The following is a 15176-nucleotide window of genomic DNA, read 5'->3' on the forward strand; positions in this document are numbered from 1 at the left end:
TTAACCCTTCAACTAGTTTTCTAAGACCACAGAGGGCAAGGAGCATGCCTTGCTCTTCCTTACTACCTACTCCCCTGCCACACTGCATTCTTAATAAGTGCTCAGTAAATTGACCAGTGAGGTCAAAAGGCCTCACAAAGTATACTATAAGAGGAGGACCCATATGCTTCTTCAAAAGCATGTTTTGAAAACCTGCTGTGTCACAGGTAGTATGCTAGCTACTAATCCAGAAGCAGGACTTTAGAAAATCAAATATGAGCCTTCTTGGCACTGCACAGCAAGTCAGTAACATCAAAACCAGAATCTAAAAGTGACGCATCCTTGATATGATTAAGAGAGCTAATAGCAAGCTGGGCACCAGTGGCTCACACCTGTAATCCTAGCTACTTGGGAGGCAGAGATCAGGAGGATCGTGATTCAAAACCAGCCTGGGCAAATAGTTCATGAGACCCTATCTCAAAAAACCGTTCACAAACTTAGGGCTGGTGGAGTAGCTCAAGAAGACATCTCATAGCAGGCACATTTGAGACATGTTCTGTAAGGTTACAATCTCTATCAGCTGTCAGATGATTCTAGACTCAGACATTTAGAAAGTCCCTGAATAGGAGTTTATAATCCTAAATCTTAATTCTTCTTGGAATTGGGATGGAGCTATCAATAAGGCAAGGATGGATCTTCCTGTTCTTTATTTCAAGTTGGTTTCTTGTAGTAGGAAATATTTCTCTACTCTTGTAATTTGTCACCATTTCATCTCAAATGTCCCTAAAAAGTCAGGACTTCTGGAAACACCTTGGAATGTTCAAAATCACCAAATATAGTCACAGATAAAGCCATTTATAAGCCTGATTACGGGAAACCATTTTCATTGTTTTATCTTCACTCATTATTCACACCACTAATCCTTGATCCAAATATAACCCTATGGCATAAAAACTATTTCCTCAATATACAATCAGCAAGAATAAAACAACTCCTGTAAATAATCACCTTTGGGATATGAAAGAAAATGTAAACATTTTATTTGGCAGTTGTTTCTGAACACATGAATAAATAAATGGAAAAGTACATATTAATATTTCTTTTTGGAATAACAGATACCATTAAACACTTATTTACACATCTTCACTGCAAAGAACAGTTACACGATTAAGTGTTGTCTTATAAAAGGTAACTTTCCACACCACTGGACTGAACAGTTAAGGATGGAGACACTGGTAGTGCTTGGTTCTAGCAGTCTCGATGTTTAAAAGGCATTCATTTGCAAGTGCAATAAGAAGAGTCATCATGCATTGAGTTCATCCAGGTCATGGATTGGAGAATGTTCCTGATGGCAGCCGTAGAATTTGATGTCTCATGCGCTTAAGTCAACTATGACATGTTTGTAAATCTGTGTATTTCCCTTAAAACTGGAAGCAAAAAGAAAATTACGCTTATTAATGGACACATGTGTGAATGACCTTGGTGCCTGAACATTTAATTCCTGAAATTTCACAAATTTGGATTTCTCTGCATCCCAGTTATATACTTGAGTAAAGGAGTAATCACTTCCAAGAATTGCATATTGGTAATTATTTATCTGAAGAGGCTGGAACACCATGGATCCTCGTGATGGCATCCTCTGAATATCTTGGAACGAGGAGCCTCCCCATTTCATGACTTTGGAATCCCCAATGAATCTGGTCAAGCAAATGTACACGTCACCTTTCACTGAGAAGTGCTTTACTGCATAAACATCCTCCATGTTAGGAATGTCAGTTTGATTAGTGAATAATTGCGTTGCTTTGTTCCACTGATAAATTACAGGACGTTGGGAACTACTGGACAGGATTAAATGAGGCGTTCTGAGTGTCAGAGGTGTTCTGGCTATTTCTAGATATTCCACATCAGTGTCCCTGTACCAGGCATGTAAGGATTGATGGGAGTAGAATCCATTTCCATTCCATTTATAAATGGTAGTAAAACCAGCTTTTGAACTGTCAGCAACAACAAAGTACCAGTTGTTTTCAATCTTGAATGTTTCAATATCATTGGGTTTTCGGATTTTGAGAATTTCAATATCCTGAATTTTTATGAATTTGTTTGCAAAACCATCTCGCTTATAGATATGAGAGCCGCCAAACAGCTGAGCCACAATAACATAGAGCTGGGTTTCAATGACTATAGGCTTGCACACTACAGTGGACGTGCCTGGGAAAAGACAAATGAGAGATTAGTTGTGTGGCTTTTCTCTTTGGAACATGTAAACATGCAGGCTGGGGCCATGCAACTTCCACTGAACTCAGCCCAAAACAAGTGATTTCCTTGATTAGGAAACACCAGTCTCCGGGGTCAATGGCAGCAGTGTGCTGAGGTTCTGCACCTTGTCATCTCACAGGGTCTTATTCCTGACAATGAAGTTGTATGTCACATCCAACCTGCTCTATATATTCAGGACACAGAGGCACAACCTGAATTTTCTCCTCTTGCTTCTTGAAGAAAGTGCTTTTTCTGGCACATCATAAGTTAATCATAGCAATTCTAATTAAAAATTATATATTGAACACTTACTATGTGCTTTGTTAACTCTTCCCATTAAAATCTCCAATCTTAAGAGATAAATATTGTTATCTCCCCTTTTCCAGATGAGCAAACTAAGCCCAGAAAGGCTAAATTCTGCTACCAGAGGCAGAGTTGGGATCCGAACTCAGGTCTACCAGCATCTTTATAGACTTTTAACCCAAGCTGAGGCAAGGTTAGCTGTTCCAGGGCTTACAACTTGGGCTAGAATCCCAGAAGGTTCTAGAACTTCCCTACAAAGCTAGAGTAATGGCTTGGGCTCTTCTTGTAATCGGTTTGTTCTACATGTGCATTAGTCCTTACTCTAGAGTAACTGCGGTTGCTCTAGAATCCCCCGAGGATTCACTTTTCTGGAGCTTTAGGTCACTGGTTGCAGGAGAGAAGAGAAGGAAAAGGAATCTTTGAGAAAAGCAATACCAGAGGTATACCCATGGGAAATGCTCCTGAAAGTTATTTTGTGAAATCTCAGGTAATAACAAGAGATTACAGGGGCTTGGTAGTGACCTTGTTGGTATCCTTTTGCTATAAGTCTGACATTTATCAATAAAATGATCTCCCAGAGTTTGTTGAGCTCTAGGAAATTCATAGGTAGGCAGAGAAAACTGTACCCTAAATTTTTCTGATTCTAGCTCCAAGGCTCTGGGGCAAACAGCTCTATATGAACTCTCTCTACTATTTGGCTCCATCCAGTGTCAAAATTATTTTCTTTGTGACTCTTCTCAGAGCTAAACTGATTTTGTGACCTTGGGATTCCGTTTTCTCTTATGTACAACAAGGGTTCAGAATAGATCAGGGATGGTCACTAGACTTCACCCTACCTACAAATTTTAATTGACTAGCTGGTCCTGACTGCCTGGAGAACTTACGTTGAGGAGTCTGTAGATAGGTCTGCACTCTGCAAGAAAGAGGACCATGATTGGGCAGCGACGTCTGTCTGGTAAGGCAGAAAATAGTGATCTCATATTTAACATGTATTTGTCATGTCCTATGATTTAAATGTTTGTATACCTCCAAAATTTATGTTGAGAATTAACCTCCAATGCAATAGTATTAAGAGTTGAGGCCTTTAGGAGGTAATTAGGTCATGAATTCAAGCCCTCATGAGTGAGATTAGTGTCCGTATAAAAGTGCCTGAGGGAGTCTATTTAGCCTTTTTTCATGTATCTTCTAACCATATGAGGACACAGAGAAGGCACCATTTTTGAAGCAGAGTAAGTCCTTATGAGACCAAATCTGCTAGCACCTTAATCTTGGACTTCCCAGCCTCCAGAATTGTGGGAAATAAATTTGTTCATAAATTATAAAGTCCTAAAGAATTCTTGTTACAGCAGTAGGAACAAACTAAGACACCACCTTAGCTGGGAAAATTTCTGAGTGCCCTCTGCAAGTGCATGATTCATTTCTGTTTCAAGTGCTCATCTAAAGAGTCATCCAGAGCAATTGATGGACTGTATACAGAAGAAACTGGTTTAGATAGATTGCATGAAACCCTGCTGTGGCCCATTGGAAAACTCAGGGAGAAAGGGAAGCATGACCTCCTTCCTTGAGAAAGAGGGGGCTTCTAGAAGGGTCTCAGTTTGTAGGGATCCCTTCATCTGGGTAACCTCAGTCCTCAGTAAGCCCAGGATTCTCTTGAGCTTTGGTGAATGGATGGGCCTGATGGTTACCAGCAAAATCTAAATTATGATCCTCCACATTTTGTCTTTGGATGACCTTTTATGGGGGAGGTTTGAGTGCTTTTGGGAGCAGAATCAAACGTGTTAGAAGCTAAACTAAAACTGATATAAACATTTCAGAATTATTTTAACATATGACTTACAAGTTTAAAAACAGTTAAGTTGGGAAGGAAACTTAAAAGATTTCATAAGTAATAATTTTCATGGAAAAAATTGGATTCTCTGCCAAGCTGAGTGAAAAATACTAACAACAGAGTTCCTCACTGCAGTCTACTCCAAAGAAGGAGACTATGAATCTCCAAGAGGGAGACATGGCTATAAAACCCTTTATGTTACAAGACATACGTTAATATTTTGTAAAAGAAATGTTTATATAACAAAGTTTTAGACTTTTTAAAAATAAGCTTCTTAAGCCAGCTGTGTGGTGGTACATGATTGTAATTCTAGCATTTGGGAGGCTGAAGCAAGAGCATCAGGAGTTTGAGGCCAACCTGGGTTACATATCAAGACAATGTCTCATAAAAACCTAAATAAATAAAATAACCTTCTGTTTTTAGAGTTAAGAAAAAGGGGGACTCAATGAGGGTGAGTGGTTTGCCCAGCTAGATTATGGCAGAACCTAAATTAGAGCTCAGTATTGTGATGTAATATGTAGTTTTGAAAAACAAATCTACTTTTTAAACTGCCAGGTACTACGCTAAGTTTCTTGAATCTGTGATCACAGTGTCTTATTAACAGCCCTGTGAGTTAGGTATTACTCCCATTTCACAAGTGTTTAGAGGACAATCGCAAGTCACGTAGGAGGGATCAGAATGCCTGCTGGCCTGCTCAGACCATTCCCTCATTCCACTCATTTTCTGTCACCCTTGGCCAAAGCAGTTCAACCTCCCGCTCAAAATTTTATGAAGTTTTTCATACCTGTAATGTTGTCATAATTCCGGAAGGTCTTTTCCACGTGGTCCCACTCAAGGAAAATGCATTTTCCAGTAAAAGGCTGAGCAATGACTACATACTCATCATTCATGTAAGAAAAAGTGTCTATGGACAGTGATTGATAAGGCAGGTCTTGAGACTTTGCAAATTCTGCAAAAATAGGAAATGATGAATAAATGTGGGCTATTATTAATACCTCTTTTCTTGGCTAGATCTCAAACTTCCATATGATTGACATTTATTTTAGAGAAATAATAAAATGGCAAATTTCCTTTGCTTTTAAACACATGAAGTTTTTTTTTTTTTTTGCTGTGATTTGGAAAAAAAATTTTGTTCATTTATTCATATGTGCATACATTGTTTGGGCTATTTCTCCTCCCCTGCCCCCCACCGCCCCTCCCCCACTCCTTCCTCTTCCCTCCACTCCCCTCGCTTCCAGGCAGACTCTCTTCTACAATTTTGTTGATGAGAAGACATAAGCAATAATAAGAGAGACAGAGCATTTTTGCTAGTTTGAGATAAGGATAGCTATACAGAGATATTCCTAGCTTTGCTTCCATGCACAAGTGTATTACAACCCAAATTGATTCATCTGTACCAGACCTCTTCACTACTTCCTGGTCACCTTCCCATAGTGACCTCTGTCATCTTAAGGTTACTATATTAGCTCCCCTACAGTGGACACATCAAACACTTTTAAGTTTTGGGTTTCCTACTTTCCCTATTCCTCATGTATTCTCCCCTTAGTGTAAATACATGGAGTTTTAAAGGTTCATAATTTTTTAAAAATTAAACTGCTCAGATGGCTTTTAAGATATATCAAATATCAGTTCCTATACATGAAAAAAAAGTAGCCCTTACTTTTACACTATAAAATGACTTTAAGTATATTACCTGTAATGATGCAATCAAAGTCCTTGGGGGAGAGACTATTGATTTTGCGCTTCTTATATTCTGGGGGGCCTTCACAGTAGATGTCTTCGACAGTTGCATTGGTGTGGCCGAGCCATTCCACCAGCCACTTCAGTTTGCAGTCACAATTAAATGAATTCCCTCTCAGGTCCCTGAAAGACAAACCTCTGCTGCTTTTGCAGTACAGGAGCCCTGGCATGACACAAGTATGACTTCTACTTCAGCCATGTGCAAAACAACCTTATCTGGTTTTATATCATGCCCCATATTATGCCTAGAATTTTCAGTTTGGGCTCAGAGAGTGACCACAGAGCACCCTTAAAGACACCCCAGTCAACCTCATAACTTAATTCTCTTCTGTATTCAACAGTGGCTTAGTCTCAGGCAGTACAGTCAATAGATCTAAAAGGGTTTTTATTTTGTTTTTGGTTTTTTGGCAGTACTGAGGTTTGAACTCAGGGCTTCCTTCTTGCTTGGCAGGTGCTCTACTGCTTGAGCTATGCCTCTACTCCTAGTGCTGTCAACAGAAATAGTGTGTGAACTGCTTATGTAACTTAAACTTTTCTATAGCCATACAGACAAAAATAAAAAGAAATGGGTGAAATTAATTTTAATAGCATGTTTTATTGAATCCAGTATGTTCAAAATATTATCATTTGGATGTATGGTCAATGCAAACATTATGCAGATATTTTACATTTTTTATACTCTGTCTTTTAAGCCCATGGTGTATTTTATAATTATACTATACCTCAATTCAGATGTTAATTTTCATCAGAAATATGTGATCCATATTTAGATTTCATAAAATTTGTAGTTGAAAAAATAGATTAATGCATCAAAGTTGTTCAAAAATTACTTAAAAGTTTTCAAATAACTGAATTGAATAAAAGGTTTTAGATTAAAAGTTTTAAAAATTAAGGGACTGGGGTGTAGCTTCATGGTCGCATATTCAAGGCCCTGGGTTTAATCCTTAGCAACACCGAAAAAAATAAAATTAAATTAAAATTCAGGTCTGCAGTTGCACTAGCCCCTTTTTTTAGGTGCCAAGTGACCCACCTTAGTGCACAGCAAAGGTCTAGAGGACAGAGTATAGTGATTATTATACTGAATTTAATTAAATCAAGCGACCTATTTGTGCTTTTCTTCTTTACAAACACAATCCTGGTCTTATATTCCATGGTCTACAAATCCAGTTTTAATAGGAAATGACATTGCTGCAGCAGAGTTAATGCAGACATAAAACAGCTCATGCCTGTGATACACTATACAGCATAGTTTAAATTTCCACATATGACCCCAACTCACCAAGTTCTTTGTTTATTTGCATTGCTTCTGTTCAGGAATTCCATGTCCTTTTCTGGTCACACAGAATTCCTAAGATAGGTGCTACCTACTCTTCATGCAGCACACAAGTAAATTTTAGATACCCAAGCATTTAAAATGGTTTTTAGGGAATACATTCAAGAAAACCAAGAAATCCACTAAAAGGCAAAGTTGGCATGGATCCTTGTACTTCTAAGATAATTCTTGATTTTGGCATATCAGAGTAGGCCAAAGTTATTATGGGATTCCCTAGAGAGACAGAGCCAATTTCAAGAGTTAGACTGACACAAGGATGGAATAGAGCGCCCCCCTCCCGGCCATGAGGTACATCCGAAGTCTGGCATGGATCATCATCTAACTTCCAAGACATTCCCAGAACTGACCTCATCTCTCAAAAGCAATCTGACCCAGAATAATGAGTTCCAACCCTTCTGGGTTATTGTAAACCAGAGCAGATAACTGGATCTGTCCGGGTCTCTCTTGGAAGTGTCTTGATTCTGGCACTTTCCTGGAAATAAACCATCATTCAGGAATGGGGGTAATAGGCAAGGAGGAGGGGTTGGGGGCCTACTTCAAGGAACAAAGAAAGTTTTTCATTAGCTTCCTGATTTGAAGTTAAATACTGGGCTTAGAAGAAAATTCTTGAGTCAGAATTTTTTATTGGAGAAAAGTTGTTTTGAATATATATTCTATAGCAAAGTGCCTGAATAGTAGAAAAAAATGTTTTCATAGATCCTTTCATTTGTTCTGATATTCTGCTTTATAGCATCTAAATACCCTGTTAATGTTCTGGAGGTGAAGCTAAATTGCTTTTGAGGGGAGTAGGCATATAGTACTTGCTTTGCTTACAGCAAAATATACAAATTCTTTGCAAAGATCTTTCACTCTGAGGCTTAAAAGTCAAAGTTTGAAAGCTCTTTTGTTTGAAAAAGGGTCAAAAATAATTAAATTCATTCCTTTCCTGGGGCTTAAGCCAAATTCCTGGGGATTAAGCCTAGAGTTGTTGTTCAGGCTAATAAGAGAAAAGGCAAACTTTCCTCCCTTCCCCCACTTCCTGCTTCATTTTTCTGTTGACTGACCAACCCATGGGTGTAACCTTTCATCTTACTCTGTCAGTTTCCCAGACTCCTTCATGTTTTTTCTTTGTAGCTCCATTTCCTGGACCTCATGAGAAAAAAGGGGTCTTGAAGTGTCTGTGGAGGTCTCCTCTTCCCACCCCTGGGAGATCCTTATCATCACCCCCTCACAGACAGGCAAATACTTTGTCAAAGTAACGCCTGGGTAATGTGTATTCAGAATTTCCCATGGTAAATAACAGAGGAAACTCATGTAAATTTAAAATTTAGGCAAATTTAAAATTAAAATTTATAAGTTCAAATTTAATTTTAAAGCCAATTAAAAATTCTAATCATCAACACCAGATTTCTCATCAATTGCTGCAAATTAATTAATCACTGATTTCTTAGGTCCTCTTACACATTTGTTAAAGAATCCAGGCCTTTGAAAATATCTTTTGGAAGTGTCTGGAGATTGTTGTTTGCGAGACTCCTGGGGGGAAAAAAAAAGAGTGGTATTAACTAGTGATAAATAAACGCATTTTTGATAAGTCTTAGTTGATTCCCTTTTGTCATTTCCAGTCTACTGTTACTTGTTGCACTTTGTTTTTTCTTCTAAGATATTACTCAGACTTCTGCTGTTATATTTTCAATTTTTGGCCTTTTTGTTGGAACTCTCACTCAGTATTTATGTAACATTTCTCATTGTTTAAAGGCAACAACAACAATAACTAGCATCAGAATAATGCCTGGACATTGCTATTTAGAAAATGTGATTCACAAGTCTCAGAGATTCGGTCGAGGGGATGAATGACGATTCACTGAACTGGTGGTAGTAACCCTCTCCAAATGCCCTCTCCTCTAGCTTGGGCTGAGCCTTTCCACCCTGCTCCTCTTCTCTTGCCACAGAGAACAGCTAAACCTCCAACCAATGGTACTGATAACTCTATGGCTTTGCCTCCCATTCTTCTTTCCAAAGTATGTGTAGACCTTTTCTGGCTTTTACCCTTTAGCTCCATTCATTCCATCTCAAAAAAAAAGCTTTCTCACAAATACTCCTCTTTTATCAGCTTTTTTCCCCTTCTTCTAGTTCTTGCCCAATTACCACAGCAGCAATTGTTCTCTCTTTCTATTTGCTTTCCTGGAACAATTCCAGTCCAGGTTAATGAGCAAAAGTGGTTCTATTAGTATCAAGGAAAGGGAACTGTGTACTTTACAGAAATGTAGATATAAAAAAGTACTGATGCTGTATCATCAAGGAAGGGGACCAGGTACTGAAATTTTCTATTTTTAGCCAGCACATTTTATATACTTTTCCTAGGGGTATTTATTTTCACAATAAAAATAAAAACTAAAAAAAGCCTATGTTGTTGGCCTCCATAGTCCTTGAAATTCCGCACAACTTTCTTTCAAAACACTGTCAAAAGTCTTCTATGTCTTCCACCTCTTCTGATTATGAGATTTCTCAAGTGCTAACATTTAAGACTTTTAGAACTTATTTTTAAGTTAATTATGTTGTTTTAGAAATCACTATTAGATGAGAAAACTTTTTTTTCCCAATGAGCTGTTGAATATAAGAATGGGAAAAGAATTAGAAAGTAGATTTTGTGATGAAAGGCATAGTTTTGGAGTCATTCTGAGCTAGCTTGGAATCTTGACTCCACCATTTACTGGCTCTGTGACTTTGGGTTATGCATTATCTCCAAGACTCATGACCAAGTTTGGATCTGGAATGTTCCTTAAAGGCCCATGTGTTAAAGACTCATCTCCCCATCTCGCTGGTGCTGGTGGAAAAGTTAAGAACGGGACCTAATGGGGAGTCACTGGGGGCGTGCCCTTGAAAGGGGGTTGTGCGATGCTAGTTCCCTCCTAGTTCTTTCATTTTCTGCATATACGTTTAAGAGTTTTGCTCCAACACATGCTTCCAACGTGATGTGTTGCCACAGGCTCGAAGGAATGGGGCCAACCAATCATGCAGCAAAGCCTGAGCAAAAACTGAGCCAAAATAAACCTTTGCTCTTATAAGCTGATCATCTCAGCTATTTGTTATAGTAGCAGAAAACTGACTAATATAACTGAGTTGATTTTTCAATTTGAAGTGGAAATAACCAGTATCTTATTTCATAATATTGTTGGAGAAAGAAAATGGGGTAACTCAAGATAATGCCTCAAATCTAGACTACTCTCAATAAGGAGTAGCTTAGAGGAGGGGAGAGAAAAAGGGCTTCTTTTCTTTTGTCCAGGAAACAACATTTAGAAAATTGACCATATGAAAGAAGTGACATGATGCCCTTGTACAGCATCACTAATGAAATGCTGCTAATGAACACTATGAGTGGAAGATAGAATGGAGCTTCATGTCTAGGTTTGGTGAGTGATAGGCCTGAAAAGGCTGGACTTATAAAAGAAGCAAAAGCAAAAGAAAGTGAGACACAGAAATGAGAGAAAGGCTTTCAGAGAAGGCCTATGAATTAAAGTTCAGATAGCTTCCCTCCTCTCTGGAAGGCCCCAATGACATCAGGTCACATTTGCATAAACAGAAAGCAGGCAGAGAGAGTTGGACAAGAATGACTTAGGGAAGCAATGTGGACAGAGACTGGAAATTTTCTGCAAAAAATGTAAGAGCGTTCTGATATAAAGCAACCTTCTAGTGCAGGCTAACTGGTGTGGGTTGAAGGATACATCAGGCACAAGGAAGGGGATCAGCAAAACCTGCAAAGGTAAGATGAGAAATATGAAGTGGCCCCACATGGAAGGAAGTATATCTCAGCTATGGCTGGTTTAGACAGTTCATCAGTTTCCAAGTGAAGATACGCTGGAAATATTAATAGCCGAGTATAGAAATGGGGAAAGTTATTTGATCTAGCATTGTCTACAGCAGCAAAGAATTGGAAACCATATACATGTCTATTAATAAGGAATTGTGTAAATAAATGATGGTTCATACTTAACATGGATTATTTTGTAGACTTTTGAAAATGAGGCAGAACTCTATTATTTAATAGGAAATTGATGCCTAAGTAAAAAAAAGAAAAATGTAGAGTGTAATCCACAGGCAGAGAAAGGATATGACTGTAGATGCACAGAGAAAGCTCTACAAAGAGATCTATAAACTGTTGATTGAGGTGACACCTTGGAGTGAATTTAACTGGAATCATTCACTTTGCTATAAAAATGTCTAAATTGTAAGAATTTTTATGAGCAAGCATGTATTATTATTATTTTATAATCAGAAGAAACAAAGAATGAAATTGATTCTTTTAAGGCACCCTGTTACTTAGCACATGTGTGTGTGTGTGTGTGTGTGTGTGTGTGTGTGTGTGTTTCCATCCAGGAAGGATTCAGTCACTCTAAATCAATCACTTGGCTGTATGCATCAGGTCCCATAACTACAAATCTACCCATGGGAGTGACTGACATATTCAGCATGGGGTGCTTGAGTGGTCAGATCAGGCAAATGTCTTTCATGAGATCTCCTACAGGATGGAGCTGCCTTGTTTCCCCCAAAGGTCCCACACATTTCAGGCCCTCACCCTCAGGGGAGGTTTGAGACTACAGTCAGCCCAGACTTGGAGCCATCACTGTGTTTCCTGCTCTGGTTAAAGCCCACAGTGTGGAGGCTCCCACAGCCTCCAAACATTATCACAAGCATTCAGAGAGATTATCCACAGGAGAGAGATGCCAAGAGAGGATTAAGGTTTGAGGCTAGGCTGGACAAAAAGTGAGACTTCATTCCAACAATCAAGTCAAATGATTCACCTCCGTAATCCCAGCTATGTGGGAGGCAAAGGTAGGAGGATCACAGTCCAAAGCCAATCCCTGGGCAAAAAAGCTCAATATTCTATCAAAAAAAACCAAAAAGGGATGGGGGCATGGCACTTGTCTGGCAAGTGTGAATCCCCGAGTTCAAACCCCAGTACTGCCAGGAAAAAAAAAATATGGCTTTCATTAATTGTGAGAATTAACACATGTAGCTACTAATATTTTTGTATACCCTCATTTTCAATGGATTCTAGGAAAACTGCTATATCTGCAGGTTAATTCTAAGGTTTATGTATGTCAAGATCCCAAAACAAATCTTTTTCTTCGTTGTTATTATCAAAAATAGTGGTATTTTATACCTAAGCACCCTAAAACACTCAATTCAGGAGGCTGAGATCATCTCTTCTGTCTCTCTTAGTAGAGTGAATTCTGTGCTTTGGTATCCCTACAGGTCCATTTTTTACTTGTATTTACACACACATGTACACATATAATAGTTATTATTTTTTGACATCAAGAAAATTTGGAAAGTACAAAATTTTTTTTAAAAAAAGAGAGAAAAAGAACAATCCTCCTGATAGAGGCATCCACTGTTAAGATTTAGTCTTATCTTCTTCTAGTCATTAATACAGAGCCCATCCAGAACAAGTGATTCTGAGGAGTCATGTCCTCTGTTCTCTAGAGGAGATGGCACAATGAGTGTAAGCATGAACTGGGGTGTCAGATCTTCCTCCTCAAAGGTCTGTTAGCAGGGAAACTGACGAGGGCAAGCGTTAAAGCAAAGCTAATTTCAATACTAAACAGGAGAAATCCTACTTCTTAGGATAAGAGGAAGAAAGATTCAGCAAATGAAGGTGAAAGAGGCAAGGAGTCACAGGTGGCTGCAGACTCGGCAAGAAAAAGACTGTGTATGTGGGATGTTTTAAGGAAAACAAGGCTCCTGTCTTGGCCCACTCCACTTGCACCCCTGCCAGACGCTAGGGCTCCCTCATCAGCAACAGAGTGCAGTGGAAATGGGATGGGCTGGGAAGAGGAGATCTGGTTTTCTGTTCTGGCTATTTTCTATGATGTCAATGACTCCTTGGTTAGAATGATCTGCAAGTTCTATTCTCACTCTTAAATCATTCCTTAATAATTTTTTACTGTAAGAGGCTTATAGCTTCATCTTTAATAATAATCGGATGATGCTAGAAGTAATACTTTAATCCACATTGTTAAGAGGCAGCAGTCTTTTCTAGGAGGTAGAGGGCACACTGAAATATCTGGTGTGGGTGGTTAGAGTGAACACAAGGACAATGAGAGGTTGAGAAAACACTTCATTCCAGTTAACTCTTTCCAGCATGAGGCTACCAGAGTACTGGAAGGATGTTTTTTTCTTTCCATTGTACTCCCTGTGCCTATGTCTTCCCTGGCATAGAGTAAGACTTCAGTAGACACTTCTAAAGGAAGGAGGAAGAAAAGGAAGGAAGGGAGAGGGGAAGATGGGAAAGAGGGAGGGAGGGAGGAAAGAAGGAAGAAAGGAAGGAAGGAAGGGGGTTTGGAGTGAATGAGAGGAAGGGCAGCAAGCTAGACAAAAGAGCAGCAAATGCTTCTCTCCCACCCCTGTGCCAAGACAAGGAGTTAAGGAGAAAACATAAAGTACTTTGAATTGCCATTGCTGGTACCACCACCATCACCACCACAGTGTAAGAAACTGTTCTCAATTGCCCTCCTTTCCTCCACCCTCACTGCGCTGATAACTCCATAGCCACGCAGAGATTCTTGAAAGTGTGACTTTCATTCAGAGTCTACCTAAGAAGCATCCTTTAAAAATTCCTGATATTGTCCAACCAAACATCTTGCCGCCTTGAAACTGAGTAGGGTCAGCCATTCTCAAAGGCAGACAGCCCTCCTTCCCAATGGAAATGGTGACCATTCCCTCAACCTTAGTGTTCTAATGGCTTATCTGAGAAAACCTTGGATCAGGGCTGTGGAACCCACTGGAAAGTCTTCTGTCTAAGGAATACCAGACTGGCTCAGACAGCACGTTTGTTTCAGTGCCACAGGGCTGTGCTGCTAAGAAAGCAACACCCACAGCCATCTGGGGTGCTCCCAGCCCCCTGCGATGCAGATTCTCAGCTTGGGTTTGTGTCTCGCTGAACCTGTGGTATTTCAAGTGCAGTTATTTTGATTTCATCTGAAACTTCTAAAGGGGATCAGTACACTGCAGCACTAACAGTACGTAGGCAGTGAGTTTCAGTTTCTTCCCGGACAACGGTGCTTACTATTCCGCTCTTACTTTGCAGATGTTGACTGATATAACCTTAGGAGCTAGACAGCCCTGAGTACCTTGTTCTTTTTCACTCTCATTTTTACACATGAGCATTCTGGGACATAGTAGGGCTAAGTGATCTTCCTGAGGTGCCCAGGGCTTGAGTCCAGGCAGCCTGGTGGCAGAAATTCCCCTCTCAGCTGCCACATCACACCACCTCTTTACATAGATGTCAATGTAACAGCTAAAAACCAAAGACATCCTGCATAATTGATTGGGGGTCAGGCATCCTCACTTTGGGAACTATTACATACTTTTCATACCTCCAGAGTACTAAGCAACCAGCAGTGGGTTAAGTTTATTATTAGGGATGGACTGAATTTAAATAAATGCTTAGGTAGGTCTCTAGGAACAGCTTCACAGTTAGGTTACAGTAGGAACTAGCTGGATCAAATCCCAACTCTCTTCATTTGGAGACTAAGAACAGAGACAGGGCTCTTGTCTTTGGGCTCTCTTTCTTCTTTAGTCATATCATGTCCTGTGGAATGATCGAGTCAGCTCAATGAAAGCTTCCGGTCCTGCTCTTACTGACCTGGTAGAGCCTCACTGGATACCTAGATTTTCTGCTGACTAACTGGGGAGTAGCTTACACTCAGGGTATACTTTCATGCTCACATGCATCCATTTTAAGGTCATCTGGAGACT

At 39.5% G+C, this 15176-nt stretch overlaps 1 protein-coding gene across 4 annotated transcripts in view; it reads right to left on the reverse strand.

Moving 5' to 3' along the window:
* Window positions 1-995: 995 nt before the first annotated feature.
* Window positions 996-15176, reverse strand: part of Lgi1 (leucine rich glioma inactivated 1) — a 34909-nt gene continuing 20728 nt past the window's right edge. For 2 of the 4 annotated variants that reach the window (XM_074078739.1, XM_020169057.2), the window contains 4 exons: window positions 8880-8951; window positions 6060-6229; window positions 5151-5315; window positions 996-2187 (listed from right to left, as the gene is read on the reverse strand). In XM_074078739.1, coding sequence (XP_073934840.1) covers window positions 1352-2187; window positions 5151-5315; window positions 6060-6229; window positions 8880-8951 — 1243 coding nt within the window. In that variant the 3' untranslated portion in view covers window positions 996-1351. The remainder of the gene's footprint in view (window positions 2188-5150; window positions 5316-6059; window positions 6230-8879; window positions 8952-15176) is intronic. The other 2 variants (XM_074078742.1, XM_074078740.1) reach the window with 2 other exon arrangements.

This window comes from Castor canadensis, chromosome 7 (assembly GCF_047511655.1).
Source record: "Castor canadensis chromosome 7, mCasCan1.hap1v2, whole genome shotgun sequence".
Lineage (NCBI taxonomy): Eukaryota > Metazoa > Chordata > Mammalia > Rodentia > Castoridae > Castor > Castor canadensis.